Genomic DNA, 23181 nt, shown 5'->3' with positions numbered 1-23181 from the left:
ATGCTACCTCGCTCTCACCCCCCATTAGCATCCCATTGACTGCCATTCATTTTGACGTCACTTTGACAGCGAATAACTTTGCATCTGAAGCGTCTAAAGGCTTTATTTGTCCACTGTTTATTTCTAAAGAAAGACAATGTATAAAAGGCTCCATTACCTTGTATCTCACGTTATGGCTCCGTAGCAGACGATTTTGTTAAAACAGGCTAAAGACCACGCGACCTGCTGTTGCATAGTAGAGGAATTACCATACAGTACAGGAGAAGCTTGCAGGCAAACTGTTTAAGTTTATTTACTAATGTTAACTAGCAGTTTAGTTAGCAATAATTAGCCCATTAGTGCTTCAAACACCCAACTCCGTGTGCTACGAAGCGTTTGCCTTCAGGATGGTCGGTAAACATTTTTCTTTTTACTTTATTGACAAATTGTCAAGATTCCAATTGACTGAAGATATGTTATTGTTAGGGCTGTCAGCGATTAAGGGCCGAGCATAACGCGTACATTTTTTTTTTATTGCATGCCGCCATTTATTAATTTATTTTCACTTCACTCGGCTTCACGTCGTGCCTAACAGGCTACTATTTTGACCCTTTGCCGCACCTTTACTTATCATCAAGCTGTCATACTAACTAGTAACACATCCTACCGCTGCAGGCATGATGGAGAAATGCAGCAGCAACACAATTCTGAATGGCGCTTTTTATTTTCCAAAACTCCTGGACGGCTCGTAGACAAGTCGAAAGCTATAGGCAGATTGTGTAAAGCCGACTTAAAATATCACAGAAGCACATCAAGCTTGAGCTACCACCTACGAGCTAAGCATAGTACAGTTACCGTGACTCAGGTTGATGCTAGTGGGCTCAGGCAAAGCACTATTTTGGAGAGTGCTACTCGCCGACCTGTTATTGAAACCAAAGTGCAAACGCTGTCTCATCAACCGGTGATCACTGGACGTCAGTGAGTAATGAAAATTATTTAGAAGTTACTGCACGCTATATTGACTCTGGTAAGGAGGGTTTTGTACCGAAGCGTGCCGACCTAAAATGTAGTAACAAGACCGAAATAAGAACAAAAATTTCGGTGCCTCATTTCGGTGCCTGACTTTACATTACACCTGACAGCAGGTAACGTTAGCCTACCTTTAACTAGCAGCTGGATTAAACACGGTTAAAATGCTGACAGCTGACGTTAAACAGTGTAAAATGTGACTGTATGTCACTGTAGAGGATTCCAACACCGGGATGTAACCGTCTGCTCTGCAGCGCAGCAGCTGCCATTGTCGGAATTAAACATCACAGACGGTGCGTTCACTTAAAATAGGTAGCCTTGTGGTGTATTCACAGTAATTGTAAAATACCATTTTCCCATCTGGTGGTTGCTTTTGTCGTTCAACAGCAATTTACTGGTGAAATAAGTTATTGTTATAGTTATTACATTATTATTAAATCTTTAATTTTGACCCTGGCCTTAACAATAAACAAGTTCCTGACTGTTTAGTACCCTTTTTTTTTTCTTCTTTTGTTTACAGTAAATAAATAATAAACTAATACAAATCTTAAAGCAAGTTCATAAAGTAACTTTATTTGCATTCATTTGATTCCCAATCAAGATACACTGGCAAGACTTGCTTTCCATTGTTAATATGTACTTAAACAGTTCTGAAATGCAAAATAATTATTATTAATACGAATTTTAATCATGTTACAAAACACGCGATTAATCGCGATTAACTATAGAAATTCAGCGATTAATCGCGATTTGACCGCCCTAGTTATTGTTACATTATGTTGTTAATAAATGTTTTAAATTTGACAATGTAATGTGGTACATTGCAAACAAAGGTCAGATATTATATTACATACAAGTCTAGTCTAAAAATGCCATAGCAACCTGTGCTTTAAAAAAAAAAGAAAAAAAAAGAGAGTAAAAATCGAGAATCGAACCGTAACTTTAGAATCGAAAATGTAATCGAATCAATGATTTGAAGAATCGTGACACCCCTGGTCACCACATCACACTGTTGCCGCCAAGCACTTCAGTGTTCTCCCAGTTCACTGCAACCCCACCCCTTACCAATTTAACACCCGCTGGTGTCTAGCTTATGTGTCAGGAATAGCTGTGAGGGCCAGTGCACTGCACACAGATCACAGACCTGTGTATGCCTGCTTTCATCATAGGCTTTCACACATGGCCTGCTTCACTTCATACAGTGGATAGACACAAAATAAGTTTTTCATGTACAAACATTTGTTTTTTGAATTTCAGTTAACCAGCACGTATAATATACAGTATATGTTGTGTTTGTTTTATCTGTGACCAAACTGTGGGTCTATCGGTCCAAAAAAAAATACTGTTTCAGCTCCTTAATATACATGTGTGCCAGACTGCATCAGAAAAACATGATCACACTCACACATTAAAGGTAATAAACGGGGATGTTCAGTAAGTAAGGAATGTCAAATAATATATAGCTAATCCGACCTGCCTTTCTGAAGCTTTATTGGCTCCCAGTAGTGTGAAGACAAAGGGCCAATTAAAAAAAAAAAAGCGGTCAAGACTGAAGAGTACAAATCTTTCTGTCCTGCCATGTGATGCATTGCAGTAATTTGAATATATCTCATGTCATGTTTGTCCCACAAGTTGGAACTAATCCGCCAGTTAATTTTAGTGGTGTAACGGACCATAGTTGGTCCTTGGTCTGTGTGGATCAATGCTCTCTGTTCGGAATGCATGTGAACCGCGGATCAGTAGCAAAGTTTAACCATAATAATAGTGTGAAATACATTTTTACTGTTACTTAAAGCAGGCTGATAAATCTCTATGGAGGGTTGCCGTTAAAAGATACAGGCAACGCAATATTCTGTTTACGTGAACGGCGCATGTTGAAATCCGGTGCTAATATGGCACCGGTGCCTAAAGACTTGGTCACTGCTGTTGCCGATCCATGCCGTGAGTTTTGTTCCGTTGCACCCCTAGTTAATTTACATGATGTGCTCTGTAGTGATGCCAGCATTGCTGCAGTGGTAGGTTCAAACTGAACACGTTTACATTGACAGTGAAAGTATGGATGTTTTTGGGTTATCATGGTCAGCAGTTGTCCACTCTGACAGATGAAGGCATTCTATGTGAATGTGTGTTATTTAGTTTCAGAATATTAGTTTGAAATCTGTCTGGGAGATACTGGCCTATATTATCTTATTTCAGATTGGTTATGGTTTTTATTTTGGCCGATAAGTAGCAAAAGAATGCAGCACAGAGAAGGGTTGAGTTAATTTAGAAATAATGTGGCCATTAGAGAGCACTGACAACTTAATCTTTACACGGTAAAATGTCATACTGTCATATTGGTATGCATCTATCACAATTTTAAAGAAAAGAAATAAAACAAATCTAAGATCTGTATCAAGATTGTTGATTTTGTATTGTGTGTTCACATTAAAAACAATTACTATCGGCCAATATATCACAGCTTATAAACTCCCAAATAGGTAGATATCAGTGTCTGCCTCAAAAAATCAGCGTTGGTCGAGCTGTCATGTCACAGGATTAGAAAGAAAATACCAGTCTGGATGTGAACGTGATGTGCAACCCATAGCTGGCATTGCTTGCTACTGTAGATAATAAATGAATGAGGATTTCTTGCTTTGTAATCAGATGATATGTATCAATAACAACAATTGAAATCTGATGCATAGGAAATTGTAAAAGTGGAATTTCTGCCAGGAAACGGAGCACCTTGGCTCTGTCTTGCGCTTACTGTCGCCCAAGACGATTATGATTGGTTTAAAGAAATGGCAATAAACCGGAGCACATTTTTCTCCCATCCCGAAATGCTGTGTGGACGTGGACTAGCCAGACCCTGGCCTGGTCTGGCAAAGCAAGACTAGACTAAACATGAAGGGCACCTAAAACTGAGCCTAACCCAAATATTTATGTGAAAACAGGGCTGTAGCCCACAAATGACTTTTATCAAGTGTAATCTAAAATAGGCTTCCCCATTCTCTTGACCACATACTTAAGTCTTAGGCTGCTATTTATTTTGTTTAAGAACTGAAGCATATCTTACTGGTTAGGGGTGAGTTGTAACTCAGTGTTGATTTCATATTTGGCAGGTGAGTTTTGTCAGAGATATTGCAACAAGGAATAGAAAAAGAAGCCGCTACAATCAGCTGGTTAGAAATATGAGCTGCAGGTCAGGGGCTTACTGCAGTCTGGGTGAGCTCACTCTATCCTCTCTGACATATGGGAAACTACACATTTTGTGTCCACAGCACGTGGTCTGATTGTGGTTGCCCACTGAACGTTCAGCACATTTATCTTAACTGTATGGAAATGGACAGCTGCTGAAAAAACTAAATTAATAAAACTATTTCTGGAGATTATCACCGTCAGGTTGTATATTCCTGATTGATAAAATTCTAGTAATTGATCAATGAACCATGTACTAGTAATTAACACCACCGTTCAATTTACAAAAAACAGATGTATTTCCAAAGGAGCCTGATGTCCTGAGCTTTCCTTTCTGACTCATGATGCTGGCTACATTTATCTCTAGCCTTGAAAAACTCATCCGCAAGGTATGGGGTTTTATAGTGATTGTAAAAGGTATATAAATAAAATTCCACCTTTATTCCATCAGTGTAACATGTGTGTGACAAACCGGTAACATAAAACATCAGTCAGCGTTTGGTAAGACAGGTTACCCTCTCCTCTGTCAGATGCTGTTCAGCTGAAGTCAATTTTTCTTGCCTCTCGGAAAAAACCAATTTGCCTCCACTGTTCATGCTGGTTGTCTCCAATAATTTCACCTTTTTTGTCTGTTTCTTACATTCTAATAACTACAACATAGACTTTGTCTGACTTTGATCACCGTAGTAATGTAAGAATAATGAACTGACTGATGACTGGTTGGGTTCTTTAATTATGTTGTGTCAAGTGCAGATGGTTGATATTTAATTTTTTCATTATATTGTTTGGATTTTAAAAGAAGAGATTTAGTTACACCTTTAGTAGTAACAGCTTACCGTTGCACTGCAACAGAATCACGAGTGCAGTCAGTGATGATAGCGTAGCAGAGTCTGTGTCCTGTCACTCCTAATTGGCAGATGTACCAAAGAAGGGGCTGTGCGTTGAAAAGCTCCTTCAGTCTTTTTCAAATGACGGTGCCAAATAAAAGAGAGAAATGTATTTAATCTGCCCAACACATACTGATCTTTTTATACAGTATGTGTGTAAGTTACTTTTTTATTTTTCCCCCTATTTTATTTTTTTATTGTTCTCCTAAATGGACAGTCGTGTCATTTCGCTGTGAGTATGTACTTATGGAAGTCACTGACTGCTATTGTATAAAAGTAAATCGTTCAGTTCAAGTCATGCCACTCCTATTGCACACATTCCTTTTTCATTATAACTGAATGTGAGTCTACCTTGACACTGTCAAATGATGCTCAATGTAACTGCTTTAATAAAAGAAATGAGCTCACCTGTCTTCATGTACATTAAATTGAGAAAAAGAGAAAAAGTCCTCCTCCCTCCTGCCTGTACTTCAACTGTAGGCCTTCTGCGTGTCTGTGCTTGCTGCCATGCTGCACAGTGTTGTGTAACTGATGCCATGCGACTCATCACCTAAGAATTCTAATAGTGGTTTCACACCCAGTTGTTGCTGTCTTATTTTCAATAGCATAAGACCAACTTGAGTCATGGTTTCTGTCACAGCTGTGTGCCTATTTGTTTGGATTTTTTTTGCAGAGTGATTAGTCTGGTTTTGAAAAATAAAATCTAAACTTTTGACATTGATGGGGGGGAGAGGGTATTCTATGATCCTATTCCTATTAATACTATGTCAAAAATCACATTCATTCACACCACCCTGTAATAAATACCAGAAGAAGTCATGCGCATATTTCACTGTCTGGCTCTTACGTTACAGTTGAGACAGCTACGGCAGTAGGAGCGGAATTTGGCCAAGCCTTGTTTTGAAATTTAGTCCTTTTTTATTTTATTTATCTATTTGCCTGTATATTAGCCATGTCATGAAGTCATCATATCTGACTGATGTGTTGAATATAACGCTGTTTGTTTTTGTTCTATAATTCATGCATGGTCAATTAGTAGTCTAAGCTCTTGAAGGAATATGGTTGTCATTTTGAATGTAGGCCTAATTTACCGTTTTGTTTTGCCGTCCTGACAACTGGTTTTCAAGACTTTATCACTCACCCTGCACTAAAACAGAAGATTCCTGAACTGTTTGATATAGTCACAGGCCACAAGCAGTTGGTGTCCGGATGTGGACATTTAGTGAGACTGAAGATTAAATTCCATTGTGCCCAGTTTGTAGTAGAGGCTTGCTCTGATAAGCCTAAATAATATCTGGGTTTGTCAATTCAACTTAGCAGGGACCTATCGGTACAGTCACATGAGCACAATGAACTGTTCTGTTCTGCAAAAGTAAATGTGTGGGATCAGCAGGAAATGCTGAAGTGCTTTATTATTGAAATGTTGTTCAGCCACAGCTTTTGAAACGTGAAACTGACGTGCCACTGTTCATAGAGTGCAAATTGATCTCTTTATGTTTTATTTTTTTTATTTTATTTTTATTGATTGCTTTGGCCTTCTGTGGACATTTAGACCAATACCTCCTGGTAAAATAAGGCCTAAAATAAGTGAAATTTCTCTTTTTTTTTTTTTTTTTTTTTTTATAGTCAAACTCTGAGTCATCTGTAATTTGCCACTGTCCTTTTCATACAGACGATGAGGTGGACCTGCAACACAGCACAACCGGTAGTGAAGAAGGAAACTCTGGTGGGGAACCCGCTCCAACCAAGGGCAAAGGCAAGTTCTCCAAAATGGGAAATATCTTCAAACCCTGGAAATGGAGAAAGAAGAAGCCAAGTGAAAAGTTCACCGAAACATCGATAGGTATGCTGGGTACAAGGGTTAGGGTCTTATTTTCTCCTGTTGTTTGTGTGCTACTTTATGCTCCTTTCCTTATATATGTTGTTTCTTTTTTTAGTCTTGGAAAGAAGGATTTCTGTCAGAAAAAGTCGCCAAGAGCTGATTGACAGAGGGGTTTTAAAGCCACCAGAGAATGGTAGGTCGAGCTTTATTTGTTTTTGTTAAAGAATATATGTTAAATAGAATATTCTATGGATGAATTGGCTCCATATCTGATGAGACTAACTGTATTTCACTGTGTCTTTTATGGGACAGATATCAATGATGTTAACCACTCCAAAGCTCCACCAGTAAAGAATGGGCACCCTGTGCCAATGGACGTGGACAGGATGTCTGAACCAGGGGTGCGAGTGTCTCGAGGGGAATCCGAAATCAAGGTGAATACCCTCAGGCTACCCCAAGTAGATGAACGTCGAAGCAGAGCACCGTCCGATGCCTCCCGAAGTAACCGGGCACCTCTGGATGTGGACAATCACGCACGGCTTTCTGTGGACGCAGACAGACGAAGCCGCCTGCCATCAGATTTTGATAAGAAAGTAGGATCGTTACCCCGAGGACCTTCGCAGGATGATAGATACCGCAGAGAGGAGAGGAGAGATGGCAAAGATGAGGACAGAGGAAGGAAGAACAGGGAAGACCTAGAAAGAAGGGACTGGCGAGAGGACAAGGAAAAAGAGGGGGGAGTCGACCGGAGAGAAAGGCGAGATGACAGAGAGAAGAGAGATGAAAGAACGGAGAGAGACAATAGGGAAAGAAGAGATCGCGAGGAGCGGGACAGGAAGGATCGGGATGAGAGGGAGCGCAGAGACCGCGACGCGAAAGAACGCAGAGACCGCGACGAGAAGGAAAGTAGAGACAGGGATGAGAAGGAGCGCAGGGAACGTGATGATAAAGAAAAGAGGGACGACAGGGACAAAGATAGGGATCGGCGGCTTGAGAGGGAAAAGAGAGAAAACCGAGATGACAGAAAAGATGAAGACAGGGAGAGGAAAAACGTGCGAGGGGAAAAAGACGATAGGGATAGGAGAGATGATCGAGACAGGCGAGAAGACCGAGAGAGGAGAGAGGAAAGGGACAAATGGGACGACTGGGCCAAGAGGAACGAACGAGAGCGACGTGATGATCGGGAAAAGCGGGAGGAAAAGGACAGGAGAGAAAAGCCAGAGCCTCAGCGGTCTGTGGCTGACCCGCGGCCTATCGCCAGGCCTGTCTCGGAGATGGACTTGCGGCCTTCTCTACAGAAGAGCTCCTCTGAGGACAACAAGAGGGCTCGCCCAGCCTCCGAGGCTGACAAGAGAACTACCCTGCCCAGATACAACCAGGCTGCAGAGTTCAGAGAACGCTCAGGTAAGATCTCTTATATCTTGCTAACCTCGCCTGTGTTTTTTTTTTTTTTTTTTTACTTTCAACCTGCCAGTTGGTGACAATTAGGTAACTAGTCGTAAGAAAGTTGATGATCGTGTTGTCATTTCTCAGAACCCCTCAGTCATAGTGTTACCAACGGAAGTCAAGAAAAATCAAGGAGCCACATTATCTTACACTTTAAAGTGATGGTTCGGAGTAATTTCACCCTAGGGTCCTTTGCACCATGACCTCAAGCCAAACACCCCCCCATAAGCTTTTTTCACCTGTGTCGAACATTGGGAGAGTTAGCGTAGAGTAGCGTTATCAGCTGAATAGCTTAGCACAGGGGCTAATGGATCCGAAGTGTCGCTTAACATTACCCCACTAATAATGCCCGAAATGATACCAAACGTCTACACTAGTACAAATAGGTTATACACTCATAAAACGATGGATTGGAAAGTTTGTAAGTACACCAGAAGTTTATAACACTTGCCTGCTGGCTTCTGCTCTCTGGTGAAATTACTCCGACCCATCACTTTAACACTTTTTGACAGTTGATTGTAACTGGATGAGGCACACAAACTTCTTATGCCCTCTTCTTATGCAGATACTTCTCTGCTGTTTTGTTTTTATTATATCTAGTTCAAAAGTAGGCCAAAGTACTGTCCAAACACAAGTTTGCATTCCTCCCAGTTAAACAGTTAAAATTCCCGGATGTTGACAAGCCCATTTTTACCAAGGATGCAGCGGTTGGTAACTTGTATGAACTTGGCAGCACCAGTATCACAGCATTCTTTTCCACATTCAAGCGAGGATTGTGTTTCTGGTACAGAGACAGACCAACAACTAGACGTCTTTTTTGTATGCTAATTCATCAATACAATTCACTTTTGATAACTTTTTAGGTGAATAAAGAAAACACTGTAGACTTGAGGGGGGGGACACTAAAGTTACAGTTTCCAATTTCCAATGCCAATTTGCATCTCTTGTCCCTGGGCATGTATACTATGCACAGTAATAACAATATAAAAATGATAATTCCACATAACACTAATAAGGACACATGTAGGACAAACCAGTTCATATCCATTCAGAGGTGTGGCTTTTTTTTTTTTTTTTTTTTAAATTAATACGCAAATATTTATAGGGATAGCATTCCACGGTTTTGTTACTGTAATAGAAAAACTGTTAGAATAAGTGGTGTTGGAGCTACCCCATGCAGTATCTTTATAAAGTGCACAAACATTGGTCACAATGTTTTCTCTTATATCTCGTTTAAGTAGTTTATAAAGTGGTTGTATTGTTTTTGGTTGGTATTGGTTTTCATATCTGCTTTCTTGCTGTTATTTTGGAGCACTGCGTCCTCTGTGCTGGTGCGAAATACCAGCAACAACGCATCGTCTCAAACTGTCAACAGCGTTCTGTATGCTCATGACCTTGCAAGTTCATTTTTCCAAGAACGTTCTCCCCAAGAACACCGGTCCATTCTTTGCATTCTTGGGAATGAGAAACGCCCAATCTTTAAGGGTGCGTTCCTTGTTCTGTGCAAAAAACATTATCTAAAGCGAGTATGAGACTTCAGCCGTTAGAGTTAATCACATTAAGTGTCTTCCAATGGTAATGTCCTTCTAGAACAAAATTCCCTCTTTGGAATGTATTTTGTTTGCCAGAATGAGGACAGAGGATGCTTTCCCCCATCACATACATTGAAAGCAAACAGGAGGAATGATTACACCAACAAAAACGGTTTCAATGTTCACATACACATGTATGGATTGTTTTTAGACAGACTTGGAAAAAATGTAAACCTATCCTTTAACAGTTACTTCAGTTATATAATAAATGTACAACCTGTCATAAGAATGTACCAGTCAAACATTTATTGTAGTGATGGCCAAGGCAATCTCACAATCTCAAAGTGAATCCGATCTGTGTTCCTAACTGAACCACATGCAAAGCCTGTCCCACTATGGCCGTTGTATCAAGATGATATAAGCAGCAACTTTGGGTCCGCTAGTACTATGTAGAGAAAATGAGACATTGTTACGTGACTAATAGAAATGACAATATATCAGTTAAGCTTAGGTTTGTGTCCAAAACATTGACTAGTGTGGCTGTTTTTGGTCAAAAACTCCTTCTTTGGTCAGTTTTCCATGTACTTGAAATAGCCTCAGCCTGGAGGTTGAGAGGTGTATGTATTTTTATTGTACACTGCATTATTTATCAGTGTCAGTAGATGAAACATTTGTCATGTTTGTACTTGTTTTTGTTGTGGCAGGTTGACATGTGAGATAACATGCAGATGTCCTGTCTCTTGGATACTGCTAACCATTTTCCTAGTAAGTCAGTCAGTCAGGGAATGTTTTGCTATGATGAAATACAAACACGTGTGGAAACCAAAGTCTCCTGATGGTGCTGTAAAGGCATTTTGGGTAAATGATTGAACAGTAATTCTGACAGGGGTTATGAAACCAACCAGCTCAATCTGAAAGCCTCAACGAAGTGAAACAGTAACTATCAGGCTTTGATATGTGGATTTAGGTGAAACATGAAAAGAGGGAAGAACAAATCATTAGGACTGCTCTGTCTGTCTTTGATCTTTCTCCATGTCTGCTGCCTATGAACTTTTAATGGTCCTATTCATGTTACCTCTCATCCTCCTAATAACTGTAGAACCTTTATCAGAGTTGCCCTCTGGGTAAGCTCTTGAAGATCTTTTGTGCAACCTTGGTTGCTTTAAAGTGCTTCAAAAATAAATTTGATTCATTGATCTCCTAATTTTACAAGGTTCACTAATAGGGTTGGCTACCGTTCACATTTTAATTGGTACCAGTACCTGAAATTCGTGTCCGTACCCAACGGTACCTCTAGGTACTTTCCCTCCGCAATATCAAAAAATAATTTCAGTTGTAAAAAGAATTACAAACCTATTTATTTAGAACATTTTACACTCAAACCATGTTTAATGTTTTATGTTAAGCGTTTTGTATTGCCTTGTTGCTGAAATGTGCTATAAATAAAGTTGCCTTGCTTTACAACCTCAGCCTGTCAGTCAGTCACCAGGGCACAGAGAATACGGTCGTGTGAGGAAGTGTAACTTCTACAGCATCGCGACCGCTTTCGCCTTGCCATTATATTATATTGCAGCGAATGCTGTCTGCTTGGAGTTTTGAAAGCTGTAACCACACTTGCAACCGCTTTATCGACGTTGCCGTGACTCACTGTGACTTCAACAAAACTGCGGAGACGACGAGCTTGCTTCGTCTGCACCTCCGTCTGTCAGAGCTGAGCCCCCGCCCCCACGCAGAGAGGACCGTTAATCTCGCGCTTATGTGCTCTCAGGTACTGAAATTTGGCACCGCTTTATTTAACGTTAATTGGTCCTCTGTGCTACCGATGAAATTAGGTCGGTACCCAAGAAAGTACTGAGTTCGGTACCCAACCCTATTCACTAACACCTTCAGCTTCTCCTTCAGTGTTTGACTGTATGTGATGACCCTTTTGTGTTTCCCTGATGGTAGTTTACCAGCACTAGAGAGCTTGCTGTTGTGATCTTTCCTTTTTAATGTGTGTGTTTGTGTGTATAATCCCTCTGTAGAGTCCACTGGTGTCCGCTTCGCCCCTGATCCTCGTCCAGCACAAGACTCTAAGCAGGAACCTCCCCTGCCCAAACATGCTCTGCTTCCCCCCAAATTCCTCACTGCACCCTCTGCTGAGTCCAACAGGAGTCAAACCCCCTCCTCTTCTTCATCCTCCTCTTCTTCCTCCTCCTCCTCCTCCACTGCTGCAATAGCTGTGGCCAAGCCGATGAGGACAGTCTCCCTAATATCTGACGACCCACCGCGACCCTCCCCCGCTGCTCCTTCCCCCGCCAACTCTGACACGCCACCCCCTGTCCCTCCCCACGCCAAGCAGCCTCCTGTCCCTCCACCCAAACCCACCAACCGCAACAGCAACCCTGCACTGCTCGGTGAGTTTTTCGGCGTCTGCCTCTGCAGTTTTATTGGACCCATAAAATTAGCCTCAGTCTTTAAACAGCTGGTCTTTGTGTACCTTTCTTTATGTGTTTAGTCAAAAAACCTCCAGAGCTTTGTAGGATTTTAATAAGGGAAACTGTGTATTCAATCTTTGTTTAAATCCAGCATTTTAAATGCAATGTGATTCCATTGTTTCTCAGTCACCTCCACAGAGGGCCATAGACCACTTGGCCATTCTAGCATCAACCCAAAAATACTGTTGCCGTTTTTGCCAGTTTAAAAAATGTGTTGGGGGTGGGGTTCGTGTAACTGTGGGATGCTCAGACGCTGACACTTGAGTTAGCATCCTGTTGCACCAGCAATGTCAAAATTCAACTGTAGTAGTTTTATCGTAGTGGAGCGATGACTTAGTAAAGCCATGTTGCACCACACAAGTTTCAATCCAAAGGCCTACAGTAACCAAACCCAAATGCCTATTAATTAAATAAAATGAATTTCCTTCATGACTAACATGTTAACATTAGTCATTCTCATTAGTCATTCTTATCTTGCTTCTTTTTAATAACATTATCTCAAATGATGTTCCAATTAAGTAGAGATGGTGCAACTGAAGTAATTGGTTAGCTGAGCGTGAAGCTAGCCAGTTACAATGTAGCAGTTGGTGTTGACCTTAGGCCGGTTACACACTGGATGCGTCGCGCAAGCGTGTCAGCTCCGTGGCGTGTGTGTTTTATATTCCGGCTCCCATGTTAACAGGTTAGAGCTTACACACTGCCTGCGTGACTCGAGCCATGCCGCAAACGCGTGCCTGCTAGAAATGGAACTGACGCCTATTTTTCACGCGACAAGCAAGCGTTTTGGAAACGTTTCCAGGCAAAATAGAATAGGAAAAGATGTTTATATGTCGTTTAGACACAAATACATATTAATAAATGACATGTTGAGGTTTGAAAGTGTCTAGGTTTTGATATAAATGCAGATTTAAATGTAATTTAAAAAAAAAAAATTGATTTTCTAATATTGCACCTGTCAATAGCCTACAGAACGAAATATTCTGTAGCCTATTTTGCCGCCAATACTGCCAACGTTGTCTTTGCTGTAATCAAATCAGTATATATTTATGTTTAACATGGTATTTCATTTTATCAATGGGAAACATACATGTGCCCAGACAAGGCTAGCAGCAGCAGCAGCAGCACCGTATCCACGTTTCTGGTTTCTGGTGTGTAAAGACATAGAAAAATCCACGCTCACGCCACGCAGCCAGTGTGTAACCGGCCTTACACTCAAATGTAAGGTCAAAGTTCTGCAGGTGAAATACACATTTATGATGTCCATTTATGACCTTACTTGTGATTAAGCAAGTCTTTATTTCAGTCTGAAAATATTAATATATTTTTGATCATTCAAATAAACAAAACAGTTGCGAGGTGTCACTCATGGTTGGGATTTACATGGTATGTTGGTTGTGCAAGGTTTGTCACCTATTTCAAAGATGCAGCTGTTAGTTTGTGTGTGGTGTGGCTATTGTGATGTGTGACAGACTTAATCATCTGTTGTTTGTTTGTTTCCTAATCTTACTTAAGTGGAGTCTCACATTGAGTCTGTGGGTGTTTGCTGTGTAAGTGTTTTTCTCTTTGTGTTACCATAGTGTGCAGTTTCTGTCTGTACAGCCAGCAGTCTCTGAAGAGAGGACACGCACCGGCTTGTCTTTGCACCATTTATGCAATGCCAGCCCTTCCGCTGGAGGTTAGATAGAACCTGATTGGCTTTTAGCGTCCTTTATGCTCACATGCCACAGCTGCTCTTGTTTACAGCCCATCCCAGTACTGTCTCTTTGGAAGTGTGACTGTGGCAGTGGCACATTCCACTACCATTTGTTAGGCGAGGTTTCTAATACATATGCTACATTTCAATTCACACTCTTCCGGTCACAGTCTGTACAGAGTAGCTTGCTTTCTGAGATTGTTTAAACTTTGTGCATCCGCGCACGCACACACCTCATGCAGGCAATCCCTGTAGAATACATTTTTAGTTATTTATTACCTTTCTTTGTATACCAAGTTTATTTAACCTTTTTTTACAAAATAGGATTTAATGTTGAATACATCATAGGGACTACAGCCTGACCGATGCTCAATTTCTGAAGGCCGATATTGATATTTGTGAGTTTGAGAACTCTAATAATAACAGCCAATAGTAACAGTCTTGGTATGGGGCCATTATATTTGTAACTGACATACTGAGCAGCAGGACATTTTACAGTTGAAAATTCTTTCTTGTCAGAGCTCTCTGGTGGAGAAACTCTGTAACTGACACGGTTTAAATTTCTTCAAACCCAGTTTGGTGTTTCTGTGCAAGGCAATTTTTAGTTACTTTTCAACTAATGCAGTAAGCCGATATCGGCTGATTTATCGGTCTAGCTCTAATAGGGATGAACAAGCTGAAACAAGGGAAACAGGGGTTTCCCTGTGATTCATTCCCTGAAGGAGAACTGTTTTACCATAATGAGCAGGAATGTCAGAAAACTGTTCAAACACTATTCTTCGGTGGGAAATATTACACTGTAGTGGTACTTTACATAACCAATGTAAGTATTTCTTATCTTATGTTCAGAAACTGAGTTATTTCTCCTCAGAGGTTGTTTGACAGTTAGGGATGGATGTATACTCTGCTTCTGGACAGTGTCAAACCAAGGCAAACATGATCCCAAACCACCCCCTTGTATTTCTCTCCCAGCTTGGAATGTAAACTCAGCCCTATCCCTGATATCTCCGCTCATGTTTGCCAGCTTCCTCATTGAACAGGGGCTCTAAGGTCAGGCAGCCCTGTTACTGGACCAGCTGGAGACGCCAGAGTGAGCTCGGCCTGTACCTTTCTCTACCTGTATACCTGCGGCACAGAGCGGTCCAGACCTGCTCAGGTATCCAGCGGGACACCACATCTCAATCCATCTTAACAGAGCCTGCAGATTGGTCGCATCGACTCACCCCCTCAGATCACATAGGATACCTCACCTCAGTGTTAACACCGATACTGCATTGCATGTGATTTGCAGCCACTGGAGCTGTTTTCAGCTCAACTAACTGAACTCTAAACGCTGCAAGAAAACATTGCATAGATATTTGTAATTTGTCAGTCGACATGTAGTGTGCTGGAGTGCATTGAATGCGTTTGTTATTCCTAATGGATGTTTGTTACAGTCTGTTGATACGGTTGTGTGTTAATATGTGTGTGTGTGTGTCATCCTCCACTGACTCAGCAAGAAGCTTGGCAGTAACGTGACCATCTTTTCTCCCAAACTAAAGCGGTTATTGACATATTTGCTTTTTTTGCTTTCCGATTGTCTATAAAACTAATTTCACCCTGCCACAGACTGAATGTGCATCTTCATGTTCTGACTGCAGGTTATGTTTGTAAGCATAATTTTATATGACATGTATTGATTTTTTTTTTTTTTTTTTTTTTTTTTTTTTTTTTAAACAGCTGAGCTTTCACAGCCTGTCAGCGGTGTCGTCATAGTGCCACCACCCGCTAAGCGCTCGCCACCGACACCGCCAAAGAGGATGACCCCTGTCGCCAAGCGCCATTCTGTGGACCCCTCTCCTCCCAGTCAGGACCCAGAGTCTCCCACCACTGTCCCAGCTTCTGCCCCTGTACTGATGCCCCCTGCTGTCCTTAAAGGAGATAACATTGAGGACAAGACCAGTGTAGCAGCTCCTCAGACCTCTGCTGAGTCTCTGCCTTCACCACCGTCCCACATACCTCCGTCTCCTCCAAGGGTCCAGTCACTCCAGCCAATCAGCACCACTTCCTCCGCCCCTGTGCCCACTGTGCAGACTGATCCCCCCAGCCCGACCACCGAGCCTCCCAGCCAGCATCCAGCCATCCCCTTACACATCCTCATCCAGAGAGCCCTGGCCAGCCCCGGCCCAGCTCAGCCCAACCCCGACGGCTCCCAGAGGGCCCACTCACTCCTGTTTGAGTCTCCTCCAGAATTCCTCACTGAGCTGGGGGGTAACTTGCGGCACTCTCTCCCTATCTCCATCGAACCTCTCAGGCTGTAAGTGTCACAAATACTGTACGTTACATGTATAACAAAATATTGATTTGAAAGCGGAGGAGCCTTCTTTAGTTTAACCAATTGTTAAGAAGTTTCACTTTGTGGAATTCTTGCATGTGATTTGGTTAAATTCATATAGACTTACTGAGAGTAAACGCATGGCTTGCCACTTGTAGTCCATGGAATCTCAAGGTAGGGAGGTTAAATGTGAAAATTGGCTTTTCCTTCTATGCTGGTAAACTAAACGGTTTTGCACTAGTGATTTGACAAAAGAAGACGTGACTACCTCCCCTTGCCAAGCACTTCCATCGAAGTTATCTAATGTTTTTCATGATTTCTTAGTTGCACTACATTCTCACACCTAATGAGCTATGTTGAGTTCACTTGAAAGTGTACTAAGAACTGGATTTCATGCAAAGAGCGCCATTATCCACAGTCCGCGTAAACAAGTTGAGTCGTGTATATATAGGTTTATTTATATAGCCAAAGTGCTGAGATTCCTTATTCAATAGTCAATTATTATAACAAATAACAGCGAAATGTTTAATAGCATAACAAGCCTGTGTTAATCTGCCCACGTGGCACCATCATCATTGTAGAAGACGAGCAATACCAACAAAGAAAGAATAAAAGCAAACAAATGGAAGAAACATTGGGTGGGCCAGGTCAAAGAGGGATCCCCCTCCTGTGTGCTGTAGGAGCTGGACCCAACAAAAACAAAGATTTACACTTTGAGATTTCGAATAGGCTGCTACAGACATGGAGCTTGGGCAAATCTGTCATGCAAAGATTCCACTCCTTAAATCAACTCTGGCAGCGGTTACTTTATGGAAATAAACTGGCCCAGGTGAGAGCTGCCTTTGGATTGCTCTCTTTAATTCATTTATTAGATGTTCATGAAATCATTTGCAAGACAAAGCAGGAAACTCAAAGCTATCATTCGACATTGGCCTCGGCCCAAGTGAATATTTCAAATCAAAAAGGACAACGTAGGAAAGCTTTTTTGCACACCTCTTTTGTCGGGCAGGTGCGTAGGATATGATCAAAAGTAGCAGATACAATTTTTTAGAGAAAATCCTGCATTCTGACCATTACGCAAGCAATAATTTATTTAGAAGAAAAATAAGGTCTGAGACCGAAACATTGTATTTTTCATCTAAATAAATTATTGCTTCCGTAATGGTCAGTGTGCAAGATTTTCTCTAATAATTAAAAAGGACAAAATGACGTAGATTTTTGGGGCTGTTGACCCACAGGCAGTCTGTTGCTCCAAGGCTACCAGCAGTCAGCCAAAGAACAATCATGTAGAACTGTGCCTTTTTATCTCTTTGGAAAACAATTGAGATCTAGTCACTCACCTGGCAAAAGAGTTGCAAATTGCCTGCGGCAACTGTGCTTGCTTCATACTAGATTAACATCAGAACACTGTGGTTACAAGAAGCCTAAAAGTATTACATAACCGAAAGATGACTGCATCTTGTTCAGCCCTCTCACGGCTGCCCTTGTTTTCCAGGCCGGAAGACGACGACTTTGACATGGAGGAAGAGATGCGGAAGCTTCATCCTCAGAGGCCTCCTCGCCAGCCGGAGCTGGAGCCCCGCAGCAGGAGGGGTCTGGTTGGAGACCTCAGGGTGTGTGTCATCCCTGAGGTTGGAGATCCCGGGGACAGCGAGGAGTCCGACTCGGATGGCCCCATTCTGTACAGAGACGATGAGGACGACAACGACGATGAGGAAGGGCCACCAAGTATGTTTTGTCTTTCTTATACCGCTACATAAAGATCACATAAGAGAGACGGTAGATTTGTTCTGCCGTTTATTTCTGCTTTTTCCCAATGTTTTGGGCTGCTTTTTTTTTTTTTTTTTTTTGATTTTCACCGTTTTTTTCATAGTTTTTTTTTTGTTTGTTGCTTTATTGACGTCCCATATTTTCTGATATAAAAAAAAACTTTGAAAACGGGTCAAATTTGACCCGAAGACAACATGAGGGTTAAACGAGCCGTCAGGACTTCGGTCCAGTTGTGATGTCATAACTATACTATATATAGGTAGAAAGTACCACTACAGCGCCATTACAGTAATTCCTCAGCTGCAATGGTAGTGCAGAGACTCTGAGAGCACAGATGCGGAAGACCCGGAAAAACTAACCTATCGGAGCAGACTGGCCTTTTTCTGGAGGGGGGCTTAAAGAGACAGAAGCTAAAACAAAGAGTTTCAGATAGACAGTATGAGGGAAAGAATGTGTTTGTTGAACATTTAAAGCATGTAAACATGTTCTAGTAGAAACTCCAAAATGCAAGTATGAACCTGGAAATGAGCATACTATAGACCTTTTAACTTTGTTTTCAGTGTGAAAGGTCTTTTCAAGTAGTACTTTTGAAAGTTGTTAGTCTTTAAATATACTGTATCTCTTATCTCTTGTTGTACTTGAGTGTCTGAAGACCTTTTTTGTTCTCAACGTGCATGTTATGTAAGAAAATAAGTTACCAGTCTGTGCGGAACTTAAAGTGTAAAAGTTGAAATGCATCTACTTTTATTTTATCATTGTACACTTGTGAAATGTGAAAATCTTCACTGCTTTACTTTATGATTTTGTCAGAAAATTAAGTATCTTCTGGTTTGGCTGTTTGAGGATTAGACTCTTATTTTATTGTTCATTTTTAAGCCTACGCTTTTATTATGAACACTGACGGTCTTTGTTATGTGGTGTTTGAACATTATAACGACTAATATATCTATACATGCAACCTAACAGGTGGGCTGGCGAGTCGTGTGAAGAGGAAGGACACATTAGCCCTGAAGCTGGAGAGACAGGAGAGAGAGGAAAGGGAGAACCAGGAGAACCAGGAGAACCAGGACAACATGAGTTGGCAAAACAGAGAGCAGTGGATGGCAGTGAAGAACAAGATCAGCACCGCACTCACACGGTAAAGAGCTTGCATCATATCCGCTAAGTGATGCACACTAGGATGATTTACCTCCATATCGTTAAATTGGATGTGGCAAGTCGGTGTCATCCATTTCTGATATAATGGCTGATGCAGTTTGACAGATTGATAGTGTAATTAATAAGGTTTAAGGCTCTCCACACTCTCCCTTCTTGGTACAAAATATTTCCCTTCCCATCCATACTAGCCTTTAAAAATGAGTAGTCAACAGTGTTTTGTGTCTTCAGGCGGCTGAGTCAGAGACCATCAGCAGAGGAGTTGGCGCAGAGAAACATCCTTCAAGGTAAGACTCTCCCTCCATCCCTCACTTCTTCTTTCAGGTGTATTTATTTGCATTCAATTCCTCCGCACCACAAGGTCAAAAAGCACACACTTAATTTTTCTCATTTTTGCTGAGAAGAAAAAATAGTCTGCATTAGTCATTCGCCCTTCAGTGAAGTAGTAATTCTGCTGTTTTTTCTAGTTTCTTCACTCCTTTGTGACAGTAAACCGAATGTCTTTGGGCAAAACGAGACATTTGAGGAAGTCATCTTGAGCTTTAGAAATCACTGATCAACATTTTTCTCCATTTTTTTTCCTCACATTTTATAGACGAAACATCTAATAGATTAACAGAGGAATTAATTAACATTAATTGGACAATTAAAATAATTGTTAGTTGCAGCCCTAATATGTACACAACACTAGTAATCCTACAGTGGAACTGTGTGTTAGCTGTACACATGCAGGTTGAGTCAGTCGTGAGGTTGATGCATTGGAATTTCTACTTTGATGAACCTCGGGCTGTAATTTAGATTTGCACATGCCTACAAACTCAAAGTTCAGAATTGTATAGTTACAGTCTTAATTCATATGCAAACAGCTGGTTAAGGGAATATCTACTTCTATTACAGACTGTGGAAATGGAAATCAGGCTGGTGCACATGAATAATATCTCCAGTAGTTTATAATTAAACATTTATGCATGGCTTTAAAAATGGAGTACACGCACTTAACAGAAATATGCATATGGCCTCTTTGGAGTTTGAGTCTGAATCCGGGTAATGTTTTAAGCGTCTGGCTCCAGGTGTTCAAAAGGACTGTTAAAACAACGTGAACACGTGACCATTAAGATCAGAGTGCACCGGCAGACTGAGTATAGTGAGAAATGAGCCTACGGTGGTGAAACATCAGTGCAGCATCACTGTTACGCCAAGTTGGATCCCAGAAACCAAGTATTAACCTAATACTTCTCCGAATCTGTCAACACGTTCTGATCCGGGACTCCTACCACCACACTGTGTCTCGCCTGTCCTCAAATGACTCGGCCAAGACGACGCTTTGCGCTAGAACAATGCCGCGCCTTGTGCAGATTATGGCGCCATTAAAAGATTCCCGTTACCCGCGGCATGCCGGCGGCAGCTCGGGTTGAAATCTACCTGACTGGCTGCAGTGTTTCCCCTCTCTCATGGAATGTCTCTTCTTCCTGCAGCCAAGAATGAAGATGACCGGCGATTAGAGCGAAGCGAGATCAAACGGAGGCTCACGAGAAAGGTCAGGATGCAGCAGAGCAACTGTATCATACACTTGTTGTTACTATTATGAACTAAAAAACGCAACGCCTATGACCCAAAACCGATGGCACTTAACCTGCTCCTGTTCCCTCTGCCTCCAGCTGTCCCAGAGACCCACAGTGGCTGAACTCCAGGCCAGGAAGATCCTACGTTTCCACGAGTACGTCGAGAGCACCCACGCCCACGACTACGACCGACGAGCGGACAAACCGTGGACTAAGCTCACTCCTGCTGACAAGGTGAGACTCGACACATCCTCGCCTACACACAATCGCATACTCGACGCCTCTCTTTATACCGGCCGGGCCCTTGCGGCTTAGAGCGTAGCTGAGCCCTGTGCGTAGGATGCAGTACAGATGCTGCTTAATGGCGTAACCTAATGAAGTAACATAATTTTAGCAGAGTGAATTTTAATTTGTACTAATTAATTAACAAAAAAAATCGGGAACATTCACAGTCAGAAATACTCTGAATAGAAGTCGCTTTGATCACACACTTCCTTTCTTCTTTTGTGCCTCGCTATAAGTGGCTAAAAGCATTCCCGCTGAACTGCTGTCTCTTTCACGTCTCCTCTCAGGCTGCCATCCGCAAGGAGCTCAATGAGTTCAAGAGCTCCGAGATGGAGGTTCACGAAGAAAGCAGAATCTATACCAGGTCAGGCTCGTATACACCATCCATTCATGATTCACCTCAATGGTTTTCTGTATTAGTTCTGTTTTCTCCTGAAGATTTTCTGAATACGCTTGCCGCTATAAAATAACCTCTTGAACTCCCCCCCCCCCCCTTCTCTTTCTACCAGGTTCCATCGGCCTTAGTTGTCCACGCTGACCAGTACAGCACTTAGATCGGGGGGGAAGTGAGGAGTTACGAGTCCCTCTCCTCACTACGAACCTAACATGTGGTCCATTTGTTCCGTTTTTACTGGCTGCCTGCTTCAGCTGATAACTGGAACCAAAGCAAAAGAAGCCACAAATCAGTTCAACCCCACGGGTGGTTCACAGACATACTCCAGGTCTTCGACTGTGCAATTCAGGACCGGAGGAGTTTGTCAGTGCGTCCATGATGGAGGTACCTGGTGCCAACACTGATCCCCCCTCCTCTCTGCTGGGGGCTCAGACAGTTAGATTGAACAGAAAGGATTACTGTTGGAGGGTTATAACACTGTGGGGAAACCACTCTCCCCATGCCTTTACCTGCCTTCATATTCCGTTTTCTCCCTTCCTCGCAGAACAGGAAGACTATGCACATAATGCGATCATCATAGTTCCTATAAACACCGTCGATGGTACCCCCAAACTGATCGCAACTCTGTTTAAACTCTTATATACAGTATGTACATGTTAGGTACTGCACGTGTCTACCCAGAGGTGCACCGCAGCACCAGCCTTACTCCTCACATGGTTTTACACGTTGGTACTGACAAAATGTGAAAGACTTGGGACAGCAGTGTGTTTCCTGTATAAATCTCAGTTTGTGCTCTATTTGAATCAAGCGTTTGAGCTTAATGTGTAGAACCTCAGAGTGCTGATTCCAAACTAATATTCTGGAAGTGTGCATTTTACTGTATTTCTTTGATCATTTAAATGATTCTCATGGAGCACATGTCCCTAGATTATTTTCTAATAAGGCACTTTATGTTCCTTAATTGGGTGTGTAGAACATTTAAACGTTTGGAGCCTATAATTTTGTTTATAATTGAATTATTCCAGCTGGAAAATGTACATATTTTTATTTTCCTGGCTGTTTTATGGTACTTAATATATGCAAGTCCATAGTTGGCTGCAATTGTATAGATCAATTATAAAGATGTGATTGACTTTATAATGTACATCCACCGTAATGCTGACATGTTTTAATTGTAAAGTATTTCTCAAATGTTATTTTCAAGTAGTAATGGTACTTTTTTTTGATACAGAGATCTTTTAAAACTTTTTTTTTTTGCAAAGCACACTGTATAAATGAACAATCCACTCAGAAATAAAAATAACCTGTGATTTTCATTTCAATATGGTCTGATTGTTCATCAGTTCAATCCTTCTGTCTGCTGGAGAAAGAAATCTTCTAAAGAATGATAAGTGTATGACCTCTTACAATGACCAGATGAGGGCAGTGTTATATCAAATGTGCAGATTGATTTACAGACCTGTCTCCACCGTCTCAGTGCCAAAATCCAATAACGTGCTCCGAGACAAAGAACCCCTTCATTAGATTAGGTTCTTCCCTCACAGAACTGTGGACCTGTGTGATAAGTGCAACTGACGTACAGTAGTGTTTGTCCCTTTAACTTCCCCCAGTGATGTTAATAGGCAGTTAATAAACATGGAGCGAGTCAACAGGAAC

The 23181-nt window shown here is 41.6% G+C and overlaps 1 protein-coding gene across 7 annotated transcripts in view; it reads left to right on the top strand.

Annotated features, from left to right (window-relative positions):
* phactr4a (phosphatase and actin regulator 4a) overlaps nucleotides 1-22847 on the top strand; it is a 38829-nt gene extending 15982 nt beyond the window's left edge. For 6 of the 7 annotated variants that reach the window (XM_028597345.1, XM_028597344.1, XM_028597343.1 and 3 more), the window contains 13 exons: nucleotides 6748-6918; nucleotides 7013-7090; nucleotides 7210-8301; nucleotides 11900-12271; nucleotides 15070-15201; nucleotides 15765-16341; nucleotides 17855-18087; nucleotides 19096-19267; nucleotides 19516-19571; nucleotides 20760-20821; nucleotides 20943-21080; nucleotides 21419-21495; nucleotides 21641-22847. In XM_028597345.1, coding sequence (XP_028453146.1) covers nucleotides 6748-6918; nucleotides 7013-7090; nucleotides 7210-8301; nucleotides 11900-12271; nucleotides 15070-15201; nucleotides 15765-16341; nucleotides 17855-18087; nucleotides 19096-19267; nucleotides 19516-19571; nucleotides 20760-20821; nucleotides 20943-21080; nucleotides 21419-21495; nucleotides 21641-21656 — 3176 coding nt within the window. In that variant the 3' untranslated portion in view covers nucleotides 21657-22847. The remainder of the gene's footprint in view (nucleotides 1-6747; nucleotides 6919-7012; nucleotides 7091-7209; nucleotides 8302-11899; nucleotides 12272-15069; nucleotides 15202-15764; nucleotides 16342-17854; nucleotides 18088-19095; nucleotides 19268-19515; nucleotides 19572-20759; nucleotides 20822-20942; nucleotides 21081-21418; nucleotides 21496-21640) is intronic. The other variant, XM_028597349.1, reaches the window with a different exon arrangement.
* The last annotated feature ends 334 nt before the right edge of the window (nucleotides 22848-23181 follow it).

The sequence above is a fragment of the Perca flavescens genome, chromosome 14, assembly GCF_004354835.1.
Source record: "Perca flavescens isolate YP-PL-M2 chromosome 14, PFLA_1.0, whole genome shotgun sequence".
Classification (NCBI taxonomy): Eukaryota; Metazoa; Chordata; class Actinopteri; order Perciformes; family Percidae; genus Perca; species Perca flavescens.
The sequence above is the reverse complement of the archived record's forward strand: the minus strand, read 5'-3'. Positions and strand labels throughout refer to the sequence as shown.